The following is a 19,384-nucleotide window of genomic DNA, read 5'->3' as shown; positions in this document are numbered from 1 at the left end:
TTTTCTCACATAATAATTCTGGTGTACACCACCACAGCCAACCCTTGTCACCGGAGTGGGAAACATCTGCCTCACCATTTCCATGTATCAGCAAGCTAGTATTTTCTGCTTCCAGTATCTGTCACATCTGTCCGATTCTTTCCACTGCCACTGCAATATTTCTTGCCTATCAACAAGTTCGTAGTGTTTCTTTATCTAGTTCCATCCCTGTCTCCTCATCTTTCTCCTTACTGCCAGAGTTTAAGTTCTCAAATATAAATTTAATCATGTTAATCCATTTAAACTCTTTCCCCATCTCCTACAGTCCAGTTTCTTAACACTGGCTTCTGTGTGCAGTCTGTCTCTGTAGCCTTATCTCATTATACATTGAGTCCTCTGCCTCCAGCCTCACTCTTAACACACACAAACACACATGCCCCCAAACTGTAGGAAGTCACATGTAGTTCTCTGAATATCACACACCTCTGTGCTTTTGCTTGATTGGCTCCGTGTATCTGGAAGTCTACCCCTTCCCAAGATCCTTTTTGTCTGGCAAATTCTTATCCCACCCCTGCCTCCCCGCCCAAATGCTTGTCTTTTAAGACCAGACTCTACCTAACTTCTCAGTCACTCCTCTTTTGTCCCCACTCTGCATTGTACACCCCCTTCAGCATGTCACCCATATTTTGGGACAGCCACTAACTTGCACGTCTAACATAACGGGGGTTCTAGTAGATTAGAAAGTCCTTGAGGACTGGGTTTTATCTTTTTTTTTTGTATCCCTAGTACCTAATGTGTTGCTCATGCCAGGCACAAAATAAATGTAGGTATTATGTCCATGTTTTATGGAGAAGAAAGCCTGAGGTTTAGAGAATATGCATTATGTACCCAAGGTAACAGAACTATTAATGAAACATAGAGATCTTTAAGAGCCCATTTCAGTTTTGTGTTCATTAACTATAATACTCATAATTAAAACCATTTGTTCAATGATTCTGTTCTTAGTCTGTGGACTTAGAGCCCCCTAGAGGATGTTAGAATTCCCTCATGGAAGTTTACAAAGTCATATATATTTTCTTTAGACTCAAATAAGATTATATATGTTTGGCACCAGTTTTTTTGAATGTACATGGATGCTTTTGTGACTTAATAGCGAATCATCTTGGTGAAGTAGACATATTTAAAATCTTTGAGAGGAAAGCAGTCTGAGGGTCTTAATACAAGAGACTTGAAATAGTTTGCTAGGTAATTGATAAAGTACAAGAAAGTGTTTTTTTAAGCAATTAAATTCAGGTTAGATGATAATACCAGAAACTTTCCTAGAAATCAGTAGTTCATTAAAATAAAGGTTAAAAATTTCTGAAATCAAACTTATTTTAAAAATTGTTAAATCTGTTTTGATATTTAAATTTAAAACTGGCTTTAAATATATTCCCATTGATTCTTATAATGTTTAATTCTTGGTATTTTTTTAAGTCTTAGCACAAAAATATTTATTTCATTTTATAAACATATTTTCATTGGATCTATAAACATTTTGAGAGTTCTATGGGCTAGGTTCCTCTTTCCAAATCTGAATTCACTGCAAATTATATTTTATCAATTCCAAATAAATCCATTATGAGTCTGATTGGTTGGGACAACATTTTTTAAAAGATTTTTTAGTATATTTCTTTAAATTTATTTTTATTTGGAGGGGGACAGCTCCCCCCCAACTTTATTGAAGTGTAATTGACATATAGCGTTTTGTAAGTTTAAGTTATATAATAAACAATTTGGTACACATATATTGCAAAAGTTTGCCACAGTGAAGTTAGATAATGCATCCTTTACCTCATGTAATTACTATTTTCTTGTTATTATGATGATATCATTTAAAGCTTTCTCATAGCAGCTGTTAAGTATACAATCTTAATGTTTAATTCTTTAAAAAATTTTTTATTCAGGTATAGATTCAACATTGATTTAAATATAAATTCAACATAGGCAGGTATAAATTCAACATTGATTTACAGTGTTGTGAAGTAACTCAGATGTAAGTATACTTTCCCACTATGGTTTATCACGGGACGTTGAATATAGTTCCCCGTTCTGTACAGCAGGACCTTGTTTATTCATCCTGTGTGTAATAGTTTGCATCTGCTGATCCCAAACTCCCAGTCCTTCCCTTCCCCACCGCTAATGTTTAATTCTTAATGAGAAGCATTTTTCTAACTTAGTGACTGCTGTCTGGACACAACATTGTATTCTGCTATCTGGGCCACAAATGCTTCTATTGCTGATATAAAACATTTGTGGTCTGGCAGGCATTCCAGCTTTAAGGGTATAGCTTAAATAATAATGCTCTAAAATATGTGTGCTATTTTTATCCGTTTGTTTAGCTACTAGATGAACAAGAATTGTGTGATTTCATTCATTCCTGTGGCAAATACTTCTTTACCTCCTGGCGTGAGCCAAGCCCTCTCCTTAGCCCCGAAATTACAGCTGTAAGTCAAAAGCAGACAAGCCTTGTTCTTGGCAGTCCTTGCCTTTCAGTGGGGAAGCCCCACTCTAAGCATCTTGAACATGCATGTAATATAATGCTGAGTAGGGGCAAATGCTTAATAAAAGGTCAGAAGAGGGAATAAGAAGTGATTTGCTCTGTTTTAGAATGAGTTGTTTCAGAAGACCTTTCTCAATAGACATTTGAGCAGAGAGACCCGAAAATAAAAATTTTTTTTTTTTTTTTTTTTACTCTTAGTGATCAGCCTTTGTACCTTCTCCACATTTGAAGATGGTGAAGCTAGATATTCATACTCTGGCCCATCACCTCAAGCAGGAACGCTTATACGTGAACTCTGAGAAACAGCTCATTCAGAGGCTTAATGCAGATGTACTTAAGACAGCCGAAAAGTTGTATCGTACAGCATGGATTGCTAAGCAACAGAGAATTAATTTGGATCGGCTTATCATCACCAGGTAAAGAAAAGGTTTTGAGTTCAGAAATTTTATAAACCGCTATAATTCTGCTTATGGAAGTTACATAACTGCTAACTGCAAATAAACAAATATATTTCTAACAAAGTGCATTGTTCAAGATAACTTAAATCAGCATCCCAATGGTGAGTCTTTGCTTATTTTGTTTATTAATTAACATATTGATCTAAGCACCGTTGTAGAGAATTACAACTTCAGCATTAATATTTTGTACCACACCGTTTGATTTTGTATATTGGCATTAAATAACATTTTATTATAGAGAGTAAGTTATCTTGTTTCCTACTTCTCTCCTAATATTATTTAAAAAATACATTTTCATGTTTTGCTATTGTATATCTACTTTGCAGTCTTAGAAACCTCATTTTTCACTGTGTTAATACTTCCTTATTCTACTGTTCCAAGAAGCAATTTTTTTTTTTTTTTGGCTGCACCACAGGGCATGTGGGATCTTAGTTCCCCAGCCAGGGATTGCACTCATGCCCCCTGCAGTGGAAGTGTGGGTTCTTAACCACTGGACCACCAGGGAAGTCCCTCAAGAAGCAGTTTTTAAGTTTAGAAATAGTGATGCTGTGGTATACTGTCTAGAAAAGAAGACAGACATAGGAGAGTACATACTGTATGACTCCATAAATAGGAAATTCAAAAAGATGCAGGACTAATCTTCAGTCCTAAAGGAAATCAACCCTGAATATTCATTGGAAGGACTGATTCTGAAGCTGAAGCTCTAATACTTTGGCCACCTGATGCAAAGAGCTGATTCATTGGAAAAGACCCCGGTGCTGGGAAAGATAGAAGGCAGGAGGAGAACGGGACGACCGAGGATGAGATGGTTAGATAGCATCACTAACTCAGTGGACGTGAGTTTGAGCAAACTCTGGGAGATGGTGAAGGACAGGGAAGCCTGACATGCTGTAGTCCATGGGGGTCGCAAAGAGTTGGACATGACTGACTAAACAGCAACAATCTTCAATGATAGAAATCAGAATAATGGTTATTTCTCAATATTTTTCATGGAACCTGATTTAATATGAGAAACCTGTCCTCCTTTGTACTTTTTGGTTTTGACTTTCTTTACATATTCAGGTGCTGGTGGTCTGAAAGATTTTAGCAATGCCTAGTGATCTCATTGCTGGGACTGTAACCAACTCACATTTCCATGCTTCAGTATAGTATATGTATTATATTATTATTGTTGTTAATTTTATTATTTTGCTTGTTTGCTCTTTTTTTTTTTTTTTTAGTGCTGAAGCTTCCCCTGCTGAATGTTGCCAACATGCTAAGATTTTGGAAGACACACAGTTTGTTGATGGGTATAAGCAACTGGGATTTCAGGAGACTGCTTATGGAGAATTCTTGAGTCGACTAAGGGAAAATCCTCGTCTTATTGCCTCCTCCTTGGTTGCTGGAGAGAAACTCAATCAGGAGAACACACAGAGTGTCATTTACACAGTTTTTACCTCTCTCTATGGCAACTGCATTATGCAAGAAGATGAAAGCTACCTCCTTCAGGTGTTGAGATACTTGATTGAATTTGAACTTAAAGAAAGTGACAACCCCAGACGACTTTTGAGGAGAGGAACCTGTGCCTTCAGCATCTTATTTAAGCTTTTCTCTGAAGGACTGTTTTCTGCCAAACTTTTCCTCACAGCTACTTTACATGAGCCAATCATGCAACTGCTTGTTGAAGACGAAGATCACCTGGAGACAGACCCAAACAAGCTGATTGAGAGGTTCTCCCCAGCTCAACAGGAAAAACTGTTTGGAGAGAAAGGCTCAGACAGGTTCAGGCAGAAGGTTCAAGAGATGGTGGATTCCAATGAGGCCAAACTCGTGGCCTTGGTGAACAAATTTATTGGTTATCTCAAACAGAACACTTACTGCTTCCCACATAGTCTGAGGTGGATTGTGTCACAGATGTACAAAACACTCTCCTGTGTAGACAGACTGGAAGTAGGGGAGGTCAGGGCCATGTGCACTGACCTCCTGTTGGCCTGCTTCATTTGTCCTGCAGTTGTCAATCCAGAACAGTATGGAATAATCTCTGATGCTCCCATTAATGAGGTGGCGAGATTTAATCTGATGCAGGTATGCTTTTGCTGGGCATTCTATGTAAGATCAGTTGATTGGGCATTGGGGTGGGAACGGAAAGTATGATGACGTTGTTTGTATATTCTTACCATTCTTTTCCCCCAAAGTGTCCCAGATATTTGCTTCTTAAGTTCTGTGTTGGTTTTTAAATGGAGTCCTCACACACTTTAAATATTTAGATGATTCCATTTTCTAGAACAAACCCACCATCCCTTTCCCATGATTTCACAATCCAGAATGATTAAAAACTAAGAGGGTCTTTTATACTTCCTTTGGTAGCAAAACCTATCCTGAACTAACAAGAGGCTATTTATAGTCCATTTAGTGTTAATGAGTATTTGTGTTTTGCTGTGGGAATGTTAATTTATCTGATTATAGGATGCCACCCTAAATACTGGACATGTTACCTGTATATGTAACCAGCCTTTCTAAAATCTCCAGATTTTGAAATCTGAAACTCTTCTGGACCTAAATGTTTTCAAAAGAGGATTTTTGTATCTATGTTAGCGCTTTTCTTTCCCCTAGTCATCTGAACTACTGAAATCATGTTTTTATTCCTTAGGGGGTTCTTTTAATTATATGTTATTCCCAAAAATACTGTGAAGAAGATAGATTTTATTTGGAATAGCATTGGATGATTTTTTTTTTTTAATGGTAAGCTTTTTTTTCACAATTAGTTCTGTCATGTTGGGGTGTTTAGAAATTACATAGACATCTCTGAAATAAAATTAGAATTTCTTTGTCATCTCTGAAACACTAAATTTATTCTTACGATAACATCATTATAGTTTTATTTTTGTCATTCCAGTAGAGATAGAATCACATGCTTTCAAAATGAGTAAAAGGGATTGTCCCAGATTTGAAGATGATGCTATATGATAGTAACTTTCAGCAAAATATCTTTAGAGAGTAGATTAACAGTTCACTTTTGGCAGTAAGGATCTGGCTCTGAGAGTTAATACTTTCAAAACGGCTTATATTCTGTAGGAATTATTTGCTTTCAAGTCTAGAAAAAATTTTTTACCTTGAGTACTTTATGAACTATAGAAAAAAGTACTTAATAATAACTTGAGACAGTTTGTCAGCTTTTACAAATTAAAGTTTTTATAGATATGATAAGTATAGTAGCAGAAACAAAGGTCATGTACCTTTATTTCCTATTGTCAATATAATATGCATTAAAGACAAAGCAAAGTTTTCTACTTATTTGTTATAGCTCAATCTAAACGTAATAAAATATAGTGGGCTTCCCTGGTGGCTCAGTAGTAAAGAACCTGCCTGCCAATGCAGGGGACACGGGTTCGATCCCTGGTCTGGGAAGATCCCACTTGCTGGGAAGCAGCTGGTGCAAACACCACAACTCCTGAGCCCTTGCACTCTCGGTCGAGCCTGTGCTCTGCCTCAAGAGAAGCCTCCGCACTGCAACTCAAGAGTAGCCCCTGCTCATTGCAACGAGAGAAAAAGCCTGTGCAGCAATGAAGACCCAGTCTAGCCAAAAATAAATAAATAAATAAAAATTTTAAAAACGGAAGTCCTTAAAATATAGTAAAAGCTGACAGAGTCAAGATGCATATTTTGTTTGGGATCCCATTTTGTATGCTTGGTTAGGTGGTGTGAATATTCTTACGAAACAGATTTTTAGAGTAGGATGGAGATGCTTTCACAGTGGGGACTGTCTCTCCAGCCTGCATCTTCCCACCTGTGTTCTGGGTTGCAGGTTGGCCGCCTTTTGCAGCAGTTAGCAATGACTGGCTCTGAAGAGGGAGATCCCCGGACAAAGAGCAGCCTTGGAAAATTTGACAAAGTAAGAGCGGATCCTATGTCATGTGAAGGACTCTGTATGGAAAGTTCTGCTAAAATAGTAGTGAACCTACCTGTTCTCATTATTAAATTTTATCTCTCAGTGATGTGTAAATTAAATATTCTTTTTCATTATGCTTGGTTTGGCTGCAGAGGATACAATGTTGGATCAGTAGCATTTAAAGAAAGATGTCATCAAAGATTACTAATGCTCACTTGCTGAAATGTTGAGGCGATGCCATTGTAATGAGAGCCAAAGAGCTGTTAAGATTATTTTCTAAAGTTTGATTTTTAAAAATTGTTACAAAATTAAGTCTATGAATATATGAATCAGCAATGATTGTATAATTTTAAGTGGATTTCATAAATTAACGTGGCATTGTTCAGTTGGTTTAACTAAATAAAAATTTATCATATTTTTAGTAGGCTGTACATTCAACCTAGATTAAAATTCAAAGGTTATGTAGTGAAGTTTCCCTTCCACCTCTGATCTCTAACCTTTATTTCCTCCTCTAAAGGTTCTTTATAATATCAATCTTTTGTGTGTCCCTCAAGAAGTCTATATGTATATTCCTAATATATTTTTAGGAATATGTTTTCCTAATTACAAGTGGTAGGACCGTGTGCACTGTTTGCCTCATGTTTATTTCACATACCAGACTATCTTGTTGCTTATTATATATCAATTTATATCAATTATTTTATATCAATTTGATATAAATTTTGGGTTTAACCGAAATATTGGGTTTAATATAATTTTCAAGAAGAAAAGCTTTCTATGTGCTTGTTTGTCTTAATCAGAAATTTTGTTCCCTTACTTTAAAGGGAGAGTGTTTCACAGTGGTTTTTTTTTCCTGTTTGAACAGAGCTGTGTTGCTGCTTTCCTTGATGTTGTGATTGGAGGCCGTGCAGTGGAGACCCCGCCAATGTCCTCTGTTAATCTCCTGGAAGGACTGAGCAGAACTGTGGTTTATATAACCTACAGTCAGCTTATTACTCTGGTAATGGCTCTATTCTGTAATAGAATTTCCGCCCCCCCCCCCCCCAAAAGTCATTTATCTAAATGTGGGCAGACCCATAGAGTACATTGTGTGAGAAATATACACTGTTTGAAAAATTGATCTCATAAGCTAATGTCCTTTTTACTTTTGCCAGGTGAATTTTATGAAGAGTGTGATGTCTGGAGATCAACTGAGAGAAGATAGAATGGCTCTTGACAACTTACTGGCAAATCTACCCCAGGCGAAGCCAGGCAAAAGCAGCAGTCTGGAAATGACCCCCTACAATACTCCTCAGCTGTCTCCAGCAACGACTCCAGCAAATAAAAAGAATCGATTGCCTATAGGTAAAGAGAATTTCTCGTATTGAGGCTTTCCTTTAAATTTAATGTTTCTTTATTAGGCTAGGCTATTGCTTAGTGATTGGGAGTATAGTTTTCAATAATTTGGAGGAGTTCTCTTCATTTTTACTGGGAGTAATTCAGGTTTTAACATAAAAAAAAAATATTAAAAAAAAAAAAATATTGCACCAGATTAGTTAAAGTTCATCAGTAGACTTTAGCTTTATCTAGACATACTTTTCATAATTGATTGAAATCATGCCACTTACTTATATTTCAGTGTCTTGGACAATTTTGAAAATGTGATTTGCTCTAAGTAGTCATTATTTGAATTATGTAGCCCTGTTCTTTCCATAAAGTTCTAAATTATATAATAAAATAATATTATTTTAGAAGTTTTCTATTGGTAAAATTGAAAATATGTAGCTACTGTTTTTCATTATTATTAATAGTTGATCTTTTTTGACTGAGTTTAAATCTTTGTTATTTTATGAAATAAGGCAAAACTTTCATTTTATTTTGTCAAGTTTATTAAGAATTGCACTTCCCAGATGGCTCAGTGGTAAAGAATCCACCTGCAATGCAGGAGACATGGATTCGATCCCTGGGTCAGGAAGATCCCCTGGAGTAGGAAATGGTAACCCACTCCAGTATCCTTGCCTGGAAAATTCCGTAGACAGAGGAGTCTGGCGGGCTACAGTCCACTGGGTCCCAAAGAATCAGACATGACTGAGCACACACAAGTATCATCAGTAGGAATGTGGCATCATCATCTTCAAGTCTTTGGCTTTCGTCATCCCAAAATGTCAATTTTCAGAGCTAGAGAAAGAAAAAAGTAAAACTTGACACTCAGGATTATAGTCTATTTGCATTGTTTTTTTTTTTTAGCATGAAGAAACAAATGATGTTTAGCAAACCAGAGATTTTTTGTTTCCTCCATGATTCACTTGTGTGCGTTAGTTCTTTCATTTCTTGTCATCCAGAAGTGTCATTATATAAAAGGAAAAGTATCATGGAAAGTAAACTTCAAATGTTTGCCCGTTGTGATTTTGTACAGTTGTGTGACCTGGTCGTTGAACTTATTTCCTATTGTAAGAGCTATGTCCGTCATTCAGAGGGTCGATTTTCTTTCTGTTTAATGCCTTCGCAACCCAGGACAACAGTTAGCAGCCATCACTGCCTGGGATTCCTCAGCCACCAGTCTTACTGCTCATATTACTCTAGTAACCCCATTTGGTGGGTAATAGGCTGTTCCTCTTCTTATGTAACTTTTATTTAAGAAATAGTTTATGAAATTGTGCTCCATGTGCATGTTGCTTTTGCTTTATGTAAATTGCTACATGAATTTTGATTACTTGCATTTTTACAAATTGTAAAGTTTATCCTGTAAGATTCATGTAGTTGTTCATAAAGCTGAATTTAAGCTTACAATTCAAGAGAAGACAGAATCAGTGAAGAGAGGTGTGAGTGAAACCTGTTTTAGACTTTTGGAAGTTGGTATGTACTTTGAGTTTTTGAAAGTACAAGTGATTGATTATGTTTCTGTCTTCAAGTAGGTCAGCTTTCACTCAAACTGAAGGTGAAAGGCTTTTGTTATTATTGAGTATTTTGGCTTTGTGTGTGTTTTTGATTCTTTTGTACAGGAAGAGTATCTATTTAGTATTCTGGTTGTATCAAATTGTAATGGCCTCTGAAAGAAAACTGAAACTTTTCTTAAAGAACTGAAACTCATAGAGAAATTGTTACAAACTATCTAAATTTTTCAGTTTCCAAAGTTCTTACAAGATCTATAGGATGGAATACTTTCTAAAGCTATTACTTACTTACTTATAGACAGGGGAAAAAGCACTGCAAAATAATTAGATCCTTCATTAGTTTAGACTGTTCCCATAAAGCAGAAAGGAAATGTATATTCAAACATAGAGAACTGTTCTGTATCTTTGAAAAGAGGTTAATACAGTTCAGAAAAAACAATGTTTTGATTCTGTTTTATTAACAGTTGCCTAATTAACCTGTATAACTCTGTATGGCTATCGGATTTCCATATGAAGTTTTCTAATGCTTGTGAGTGTAGTTATGAGTATGGGAGACCTGTGGCAGTTAAGTCATTATGTTGTAGAAGTAGTTGAAGATATCTTGAAAAGATAAAAGAATAAAGTAATGCTTTCCTTGTCACCCCCACATCTTAAAGTGATTGAGGCATGTTTACTGTTCTGCAGGTGTAATCTGCTTGTCACTCCCTGTCAGGTGAACATGGATCATTGTTTCTGTGGATCAGTTTTGAAGGAGAGTTTGTGTCAGTCACTAGAAGAATACCTGGGAAGATATATATATATATATTTTTTTTTTTTTTTCTCATTCACATTCTCACCAGTCTTTTTTTGTGCATGCGCAAGCGTTCTACATTAATAGAAAATATATTTTTGTATTAATGTGCCATTTTCTTCATTTTGTTTTTTCTGTAAATTATCATACTTGAAATTTTTTTGTTAGCAACTCGGAGCAGAAGCCGCACTAATGTGCTAATGGACTTGCATATGGACCATGAAGGATCAGCTCAAGAAACCATCCAGGAGGTGCAGCCAGAAGAGGTGTTGGTCATTTCCTTAGGAACAGGTCCCCAGCTTACTCCAGGGATGATGTCAGAAAATGAGGTATGATTGTATTGCTACATACACTTATAGCTATTAACCTTAAGAAATTTAGATTTTTTTTTTTTTGGCTATGCTGTGTAGTATGAGGGATTTTGGTTCTCCAACCTGAGATTGAACCCATTCCCGCTGCAATGGAAGCTGGGAGTCTTAGCCTCTAACCATCAGGGACAGACCGCTGGCTCTGAAGCCTTGGATTCCTGCAGTCCTGAACTGCCATTGACATCTGATTGCCTCTTCAGTCGTTGACACCAGTAGGGTCATGGAAAGGCACAGGTTCAGTCCTCATTGATGTACTTTCATCCCAGGGGCACTTAGACCCTGTAAATGGGTTTTTAGTTTAAAAATGATCATTTAACGTTAAGAAGAAATTAAATATGCATTTGCCGTGGTTTGTTTTTCTTATCAGCAGTCTTTCCGTTGGGATGAACTAATGGCATTTTATTTTTCAGGTCCTCAACATGCAGCTTTCGGATGGAGGACAAGGAGACGTCCCTGTCGATGAAAACAAACTCCACGGTAAACCTGATAAAACCTTGCGCTTCTCCCTGTGCAGTGATAATCTGGAAGGAATATCTGAAGGTGAAGGGTTACTTCATTCAAGGAGTTGTGTGATTCAAGTAATATTTTGTTTTGTGTTCTTTAAAGGAGCCTTATAAATTATAATTATGCCATCTGTGCCTCTCACCGAGGAGAGTAATGAAGTTTTCCTCTAATGATCTTGAACAGTTGGCTATAAAGATTATTTCTCGGAATAAAATTAAGACGGCAAGAGACCTTTGGTCATATAAAGTAGAGAAGATGTACGTCTTTATTGAGACTTGAATAATACTGAGTTTTATTTCACTAGTATTAAAATATACCAACTCTTATAGAGCTCCTTTAGAGGGATTAATAATGCATGTCTAAATGGAAAAAATGGACTCATAATATTTCAGGACGTTGTGTATGCTTTTAACCTTTTAATGAAGCGGAAAGATACAATGGAAATAGGATAGGAATTAAAAAGGAAATAAAAAGGTAAGATTGTAAAGTGAGAATATGTCACTCCATGTGCAAGCATAAGCTTTTATTAATGGAAAAGTTTCAAGTTGATTAACATTTTATTTTATTGTTTTTTTTTTTCATTTATTTTTATTAGTTGGAGGCTAATTACAGTATTGTAGTGGGTTTTGTCATACATTGACATGAATCAGCCATGGATTTACATGTATTCCCCATCCCGATCCCCCCTCCCACCTCCCTCTCCACCCAATCCCTCTGGGTCTTCCCAGTGCACCAGGCCCGAACACTTGTCTCATGCATCCCACCTGGGCTGGTGATCTGTTTCACTATAGATAATATACATGTTTCGATGCTGTTCTCTTGAAACATCCCCCCCTCGCCTTCTCCCACAGAGTCCAAAAGTCTGTTCTGTACATCTGTGTCTCTTTTTCTGTTTTGCATATAGGGTTATGATTACCATCTTTCTAAATTCCATATATATGTGTTAGTATGCTGTAATGTTCTTTATCTTTCTGGCTTACTTCACTCTGTATAATGGGCTCCAGTTTCATCCATCTCATTAGAACTGATTCAAATGAATTCTTTTTAATGGCTGAGTAATATTCCATGGTGTATATGTACCACAGCTTCCTTATCCATTCGTCTGCTGATGGGCATCTAGGTTGCTTCCATGTCCTGGCTATTATAAACAGTGCTGCGATGAACATTGGGGTGCATGTGTCTCTTTCCGATCTGGTTTCCTCAGTGTGTATGCCCAGAAGTGGTGCTGCTGCGTCATATGGCAGTTCTATTTCCAGTTTTTTAAGAAATCTCCACCCTATTCTCCATAGCGGCTGTACTAGTTTGCATTCCCACCAACAGTGTAAGAGGGTTCCCTTTTCTGCACACCCTCTCCAGCATTTATTGCTTGTAGACTTTTGGATAGCAGCCATCCTGACTGGCGTGTAATGGTACCTCATTGAGGTTTTGATTTGCATTTCTCTGATGATGAGTGATGTTGAGCATCTTCTCATGTGTTTGTTAGCCATCTGTATGTCTTCTTTGGAGAAATGTCTGTTTAGTTCTTTGGCCCATTTTTTGATTGGGTCATTTATTTTTCTGGAATTGAGCTGCAGGAGTTGCTTGTATATTTTTGAGATTAATCCTTTGTCTGTTGCTTCGTTTGCCATTATTTTCTCCTATTCTGAGGGCTGTCTTTTCACCTTGCTTATAGTTTCCTTTGTTGTGCAAAATCTTTTAAGTTTCATTAGGTCCCATTTGTTTAGTTTTGCTTTTATTTCCAATATTCTGGGAGGTGGGTCATAGAGGATCCTGCTGTGATTTATGTCGGAGAGTGTTTTGCCTATGTTCTCCTCTAGGAGTTTTGTAGTTTCTGGTCTTACATTTAGGTCTTTAATCCATTTTGAGTTTATTTTTGTGTATGGTGTTAGAAAGTGTTCTAGTTTCATTCTTTTACAAGTGGTTGACCAGTTTTCCCAGCACCACTTGTTAAAGAGGTTGTCTTTTCCATTGTATATCCTTGCCTCCTTTGTTGAAGATAAGGTGTCCATAGGTTCGTGGATTTATCTCTGGGCTTTCTATTCTGTTCCGTTGATCTATATTTCTGTCTTTGTGCCAATACCATACTGTCTTGGTGACTGTGGCTTTGTAGTATAGTCTGAAGTCAGGCAGGTTGATTCCTCCAGTTCCATTCTTCTTTCTCAAGATTACTTTGGCTATTTGAGGTTTTTTGTATTTCCATACAAATTGAGAAATTATTTGTTCTAGTTCTGTGAAAAATACCGTTGGTAGCTTAATAGGGACTGCATTGAATCTATAGATTGCTTTGGGTAGTATAGCCATTTTGACAATATTGATTCTTCCAATCCATGAACACGGTATGTTTCTCGATCTGTTTGTGTCCTCTTTGATTTCTTTCATCAGTGTTTTATAGTTTTCTATGTATAGGTCTTCTGTTTCTTTAGGTAGATATACTCCTAAGTATTTTATTCTTTTTGTTGCAGTGGTGAATGGTATTGTTTCCTTAATTTCTCTTTCTGTTTTCTCATTGTTAGTGTATAGGAATGCAAGGGATTTCTGTGTGTTAATTTTATATCCTGCAACTTTACTATATTTGTTGATGAGCTCTAGTAATTTTCTGGTAGAGTCTTTAGGGTTTTCTATGTAGAGGATCATGTCATCTGCAAACAGAGAGAATTTCACTTCTTCTTTTCCTATCTGGATTCCTTTTACTTCTTTTTCTGCTCTGATTGCTGTGGCCAAAACTTCCAACACTATGTTGAACAGTAGTGGTGAGAGTGGGCACCCTTGTCTTGTTCCTGATTTTAGGGGAAATGCTTTCAATTTTTCACCATTGAGGGTAATGCTTGCTGTGGGTTTGTCATATGTAGCTTTTATTATGTTGAGGTATGTTCCTTCTATTTCTGCTTTCTGGAGAGTTTTAATCATAAATGGGTGTTGAATTTTGTCAAAGGCTTTCTCTGCATCTATTGAGATAATCATATGGTTTTTATCTTTCAATTTGTTAATATGGTGTATTACATTGATTGATATGCAGATATTAAAGAATCATTGCATTCCTGGGATAAAGCCCACTTGGTCATGGTGTATGATTTTTTTTAATATGTTGTTGGATTCTGTTTGCTAGAATTTTGTTAAGGATTTTTGCATCTATGTTCATCAGTGATATTGGCCTGTAGTTTTCTTTTTTTGTGACATCTTTGTCTGGTTTTGGAATTAGGGTGATGGTGGCCTCATAGAAAGAGTTTGGAAGTTTACCTTCTTCTGCAATTTTCTGGAAGAGTTTGAGTAAGACAGGTGTTAGCTCTTCTCTAAATTTTTGGTAGAATTCAGCTGTGAAGCCATCTGGTCCTGGGCTTTTGTTTGCTGGAAGATTTTTGATTACAGTTTCGATTTCCTTGCCTGTGATGGGTCTGTTAAGATCTTCTATTTCTTCCTGGTTCAGTTTTGGAAAGTTATACTTTTCTAAGAATTTGTCCATTTCATCCAAGTTGTCCATTTTATTGGCATAGAACTGCTGGTAGTAGTCTCTTATGATCCTTTGTATTTCAGTGTTGTCTGTTGTGATCTCTCCATTTTCATTTCTAATTTTGTTAATTTGGTTCTCTCTTTGTTTCTTAATGAGTCTTGCTAATGGTTTGTCAGTTTTGTTTATTTTTTCAAAAAACAGCTTTTAGCTTTGTTGATTTTTGCTATGGTCTCTTTAGTTTCTTTTGCATTTATTTCTGCCCTAATTTTTAAGATTTCTTTCCTTCTACTAACCCTGGTGTTCTTCATTTCTTCCTTCTCTAATTGCTTTAGGTGTAGAGTTAGGTTATTTATTTGACTTTTTTCTTGTTTCTTGAGGTAAGCCTGTAATGCTATGAACCTTCCCCTTAGTACTGCTTTTACAGTGTCCCATAGGTTTTGGGTTGTTGTGTTTTCAATTTCATTCATTTCTATGCATATTTTGATTTCTTTTTTGATTTCTTCTATGATTTGTTGGTTATTCAGAAGCGTGTTATTTAGCCTCCATATGTTTGAATTTTTAACAATTTTTTCCTGGTAATTGAGATCTAATCTTATTGCACTGTGGTCAGAAAAGATGACTGGAATGATTTCAATTTTTTTGAATTTACTAAGACTAGATTTATGGCCCAGGATGTGATCTATTCTGGAGAAGGTTCCGTGTGCACTTGAGAAAAAGGTGAAGTTGATTGTTTTGGGTGAAATGCCCTATAGATATCAATTAGGTCTAGCTGGTCCATTGTGTCATTTAAAGGTTGTGTTTCCTTGTTAATTTTCTGTTTAGTTGATCTATCCATAGTTGTGAGTGGGGTATTAAAGTCTCCCACTATTATTGTGTTACTATTAATTTCCTCTTTCAAACTCGTTAGTGTTTGCCGTACATATTGCGGTGCTCCTATGTTGGGTGCATATATATTTATAATTGTTATATCTTCTTTTTGGATTGATCCTTTGATCATTATGTAGTGTCCTTCTTTGTCTCTTTTCACAGCCTTTATTTGAAAGTCTATTTTATCTGATATGAGTATTGCGACTCCTGCTTTCTTTTGGTCTCCGTTTGTGTGAAATATTTTTTTCCAGCCCTTCACTTTTAGTCTGTATGTGTCCCTTGTTTTGAGGTGGGTCTCTTGTAGACAGCATTTATAGGGTCTTGTTTTTATATCCATTCAGCCAGTCTTTGTCTTTTGGTTGGGGCATTCAACCCATTTACATTTAAAATAATTATTGATAGGTGTGGTCCCGTTGCCATTTACTTTGTTGTTTTGGGTTCACGTTTATACAACCTTTCTGTATTTCCTGTCTAGAGAAAATCCTTTAGCATTTGTTGAAGAGCTGGTTTGGTGGTGCTGAATTCTCTCAGCTTTTGCTTGTCTGTAAAGCTTTTGAATTCTCCTTCATATCTGAATGAGATCCTTGCTGGGTACAGTAATCTAGGTTGTAGGTTATTCTCTTTCATTACTTTAAGTATGTCCTGCCATTCCCTCCTGGCATGGAGGGTTTCTATTGATAGATCAGCTGTTATCCTTATGGGAATCCCTTTGTGTGTTATTTGTTGTTTCTCCCTTACTGCTTTTAATATTTGTTCTTTGTGTTTGATCTTTGTTAATTTGATTAATATGTGTCTTGGGGTGTTTCGCCTTGGGTTTATCCTGTTTGGGACTCTGGGTTTCTTGGACTTGGGTGGCTATTTCCTTCCCCATTTTAGGGAAGTTTTCAGCTGTTATCTCCTTGAGTATTTTCTCATGGCCTTTCTTTTTGTCTTCTTCTGGGACTCCTATGATTCGAATGTTGGGGTGTTTCACATTGTCCCAGAGGTCCCTGAGGTTGTCCTCATTTCTTTTGATTCTTTTTTCTTTTTTCCTCTCTGCTTCATTTATTTCCACCATTTTATCTTCTACCTCACTTATCCTATCTTCTGTCTCCGTTATTCTACTCTTGGTTCCCTCCAGAGTGTTTTTGATCTCATTTATTGCATTATTCATTTTTAATTGACTCTTTTTTATTTCTTCTAGGTCTTTATTAAACATTTCTTGCATCTTCTCAATCTTTGTCTCCAGGCTATTTATCTGTAACTCCATCTTGTTTTCAAGATTTTGGGTCATTTTTATTATCATTATTCTAAATTCTTTTTCAGGTAGATTCCCTATCTCCTCCTCTTTTGTTTGACTTGGTGGGCATTTTTCATGTTCCTTTACCTGTTGGGTATTTCTCTGCCTTTTCATCTTGTTTAGATTGCTGTGTCTGGAGTGGGCTTTCTGTATTCTGGAGGTCTGTGGTTCCTTTTTATTGTGGAGGCTTCACCCAGTGAGTGGGGTTGGACGATTGGCTTGTCAAGGTTTCCTGGTTAGGGAAGCTTGCGTCGGTGTTCTGGTGTGTGGAACTGGATTTCTTCTCTCTGGAGTGCAATGGAGTGTCCAGGAATGAGTTTTGAGATGGGTCTATGTGTTAGGTGTGACTTTGGGCAGCCTGTAAGTTGACGCTCAGGGCTATGTTCCTGCATTGCTGGAGAATTTGCGTGGTATGTCTTGCTCTGAAACTTACTGGGTCTTGGGTGGTGGTTGGTTTCAGTGTAGGTATGGAGGCTTTTGGATGGTCTCTTATTAATGTTCCGTGTAGTCAGGAGTTTTCTGGTGTTTCAGGTTTTGGGCTTAAGTCTCCTGCCTCTGGATTTCAGTTTTATTCTTCCAGTAGTCTCAAGACTTCTCCAACTATACAGCACTGATAATAAAACTTCTAGGTTAATGGTGAAAAGATTCTCTGCTGTGAGGGACACCCAGAGAGGTTCACAGAGTTACATGAAAAAGAGGAGAGGGAGGAGGGAGATAGAGATGAGCAGGAGGAGAAAAAGGGGGACTCAAGAGGAGAGAGACAGATCTACGCAGTTGTCTGTTCTCAAAGTGTTCTCCGTAGCCCAGACACCCACAAAGATTCACAGAATTGGATTGGGAAGAGAAAGGGAAAGGAGGAAATAGAGGTGTTCTGAGGTAGAAAACGGAGAGTCAAAAGTGGGAGAGAGTAATCAACACCCTGCTGAGTAAAAATGGGAACTGAACATTGGATTCTTAAATGTCCAAAATTTATATCACATACTGAAAAACAAAGATTAAAAATCTAGAGTAGAGGTTAGGCTCTTAAAGATACAATATTAAAAACAAAAACAAAAAATTTTAGAGATATATATGAAGTTCGATTTAAAAATAGGGCTTCTCTTTTTTTTTTGCAAGGTTATAGTGAAATGAAAATGAAAATTAAGGAGTAGTAGAGGAGTAATAGAGGACTTTAAAAGAAAATAAGAGAAAAAGAAAATAAGAAAAAAAATTTTTCCTAATTAAAAAAATCATAAAAATACATGAAAATGAAAGTTAAGGAGTAATGGGGGAGTAATAGGGAATTTTAAAAGAAAATAAAAGAGAAAAAATAGAAAAGAAAAAAAATTTTTTTTAATTAAAAAAAAAAAGGTAAAAATATATCTAGGAATTTATCTGGAGCTGTTGTGGTCAGAGTGTGGGTTCGGTTCAGTTTCAGATAGCTCCTCGTTCCAGCTTACAGTTCTCGATATCTGTAGGCCCCTTCCGGTGGAGTCGGTGTTACCTACAGGGATTTTAATCTGTTGCACTGGTCCCTTCTGAAGTGGTTCCCTTTGTTTATTTGGCTTCAGTTTGCCAGTCTCTTCAGTGCCTAATTTCCACCCTGACACAGGCGGGCGGAGGTGGTCTCTTGTTCAGGTTCGCTAGTTCCGTTGCGCTGCGGGGAGGGAGGGGCGCTGTTTTCCACGTCTACGCTGCTCAGGCTCCCGGCTGCTCTATATGGAGCGGGCCCTGCGTTGCGTGCAGTTCCAGTTTTCAGGTATTCCACAAAAGCGCGGACTCGGTTGCGCCTTCGTTTTGTGCCTTCCCCGGCCTGAGCAGCTCAGGCAGCCAGGAGCTTGACCGGCGCACTCTCCCCGGTGCGGTACACCTTCTCCCCTCCGGCCCCAGCCTCAGTTTCTGCCCGCGCCGGTCGGGTCGCCCTGTGTTTAGCCGCGACCCTCCCGGCGGATGTCGACCATCCAGAATCTCAGGAAGTCTTTGGTTAGAAACTGGAGGCCTGTTTGCGGTGTGGTAGGGGATGCCATCTTTGGGGCCGAGTTTGCCCCTTTCCCCTCCCTCCTGCCTCCTGCCTCTGGTGGGGCTGGGCCGGTTCGCAGCCGGCTAGCTCCTCTGGACTTGCTCAGACCCTTTGTTCTGTAAACGGCCGGCAGTGTGTTTGGGCCGGTTAATTTTCTCTTTTGCTGTCCCACAGTTTAAGTTGGTATCTCACAAAAGCTCCCTCCAATTGCCCTCAGGCCCAGTCCTTACCCTCAGCAGTGCCGCCCGCTCCTCTCTGTTCCGCCCCCACTTGCTGGTGGCAGATGCGGGCGTCTGGGGTACTTTTTGCTGGGAGTTGCTTTTAGGCATGTAATCTGTGGGTTTTATTTATTTTTCCTCCCAGTTAGGTTGCCCTCCGAGATTCGAAAACTTCCCCCAGACCCGCCAGT

The 19,384-nt window shown here is 37.7% G+C and overlaps 1 protein-coding gene across 5 annotated transcripts in view; it reads left to right on the top strand.

Moving 5' to 3' along the window:
• The window catches only part of GAPVD1 (GTPase activating protein and VPS9 domains 1), a 72,789-nt gene that overhangs the window by 17,838 nt on the left and 35,567 nt on the right, over nucleotides 1-19,384 (top strand). For 2 of the 5 annotated variants that reach the window (XM_043916855.1, XM_043916853.1), the window contains exons 2-8: nucleotides 2,720-2,937; nucleotides 4,200-5,043; nucleotides 6,764-6,850; nucleotides 7,713-7,847; nucleotides 8,002-8,191; nucleotides 10,679-10,839; nucleotides 11,289-11,355. In XM_043916855.1, the coding sequence (XP_043772790.1) occupies nucleotides 2,753-2,937; nucleotides 4,200-5,043; nucleotides 6,764-6,850; nucleotides 7,713-7,847; nucleotides 8,002-8,191; nucleotides 10,679-10,839; nucleotides 11,289-11,355 (1,669 nt within the window). In that variant the 5' untranslated portion in view covers nucleotides 2,720-2,752. Of the gene's footprint in view, nucleotides 1-2,717; nucleotides 2,938-4,199; nucleotides 5,044-6,763; nucleotides 6,851-7,712; nucleotides 7,848-8,001; nucleotides 8,192-10,678; nucleotides 10,840-11,288; nucleotides 11,419-19,384 lie in introns of those variants that run through there. The other 3 variants (XM_043916854.1, XM_043916851.1, XM_043916852.1) reach the window with 2 other exon arrangements.

The sequence above is a fragment of the Cervus elaphus genome, chromosome 11, assembly GCF_910594005.1.
Source record: "Cervus elaphus chromosome 11, mCerEla1.1, whole genome shotgun sequence".
Lineage (NCBI taxonomy): Eukaryota > Metazoa > Chordata > Mammalia > Artiodactyla > Cervidae > Cervus > Cervus elaphus.
Note: the sequence above shows the minus strand (reverse complement) of the source record. Positions and strands in the feature narration are given on the sequence as shown.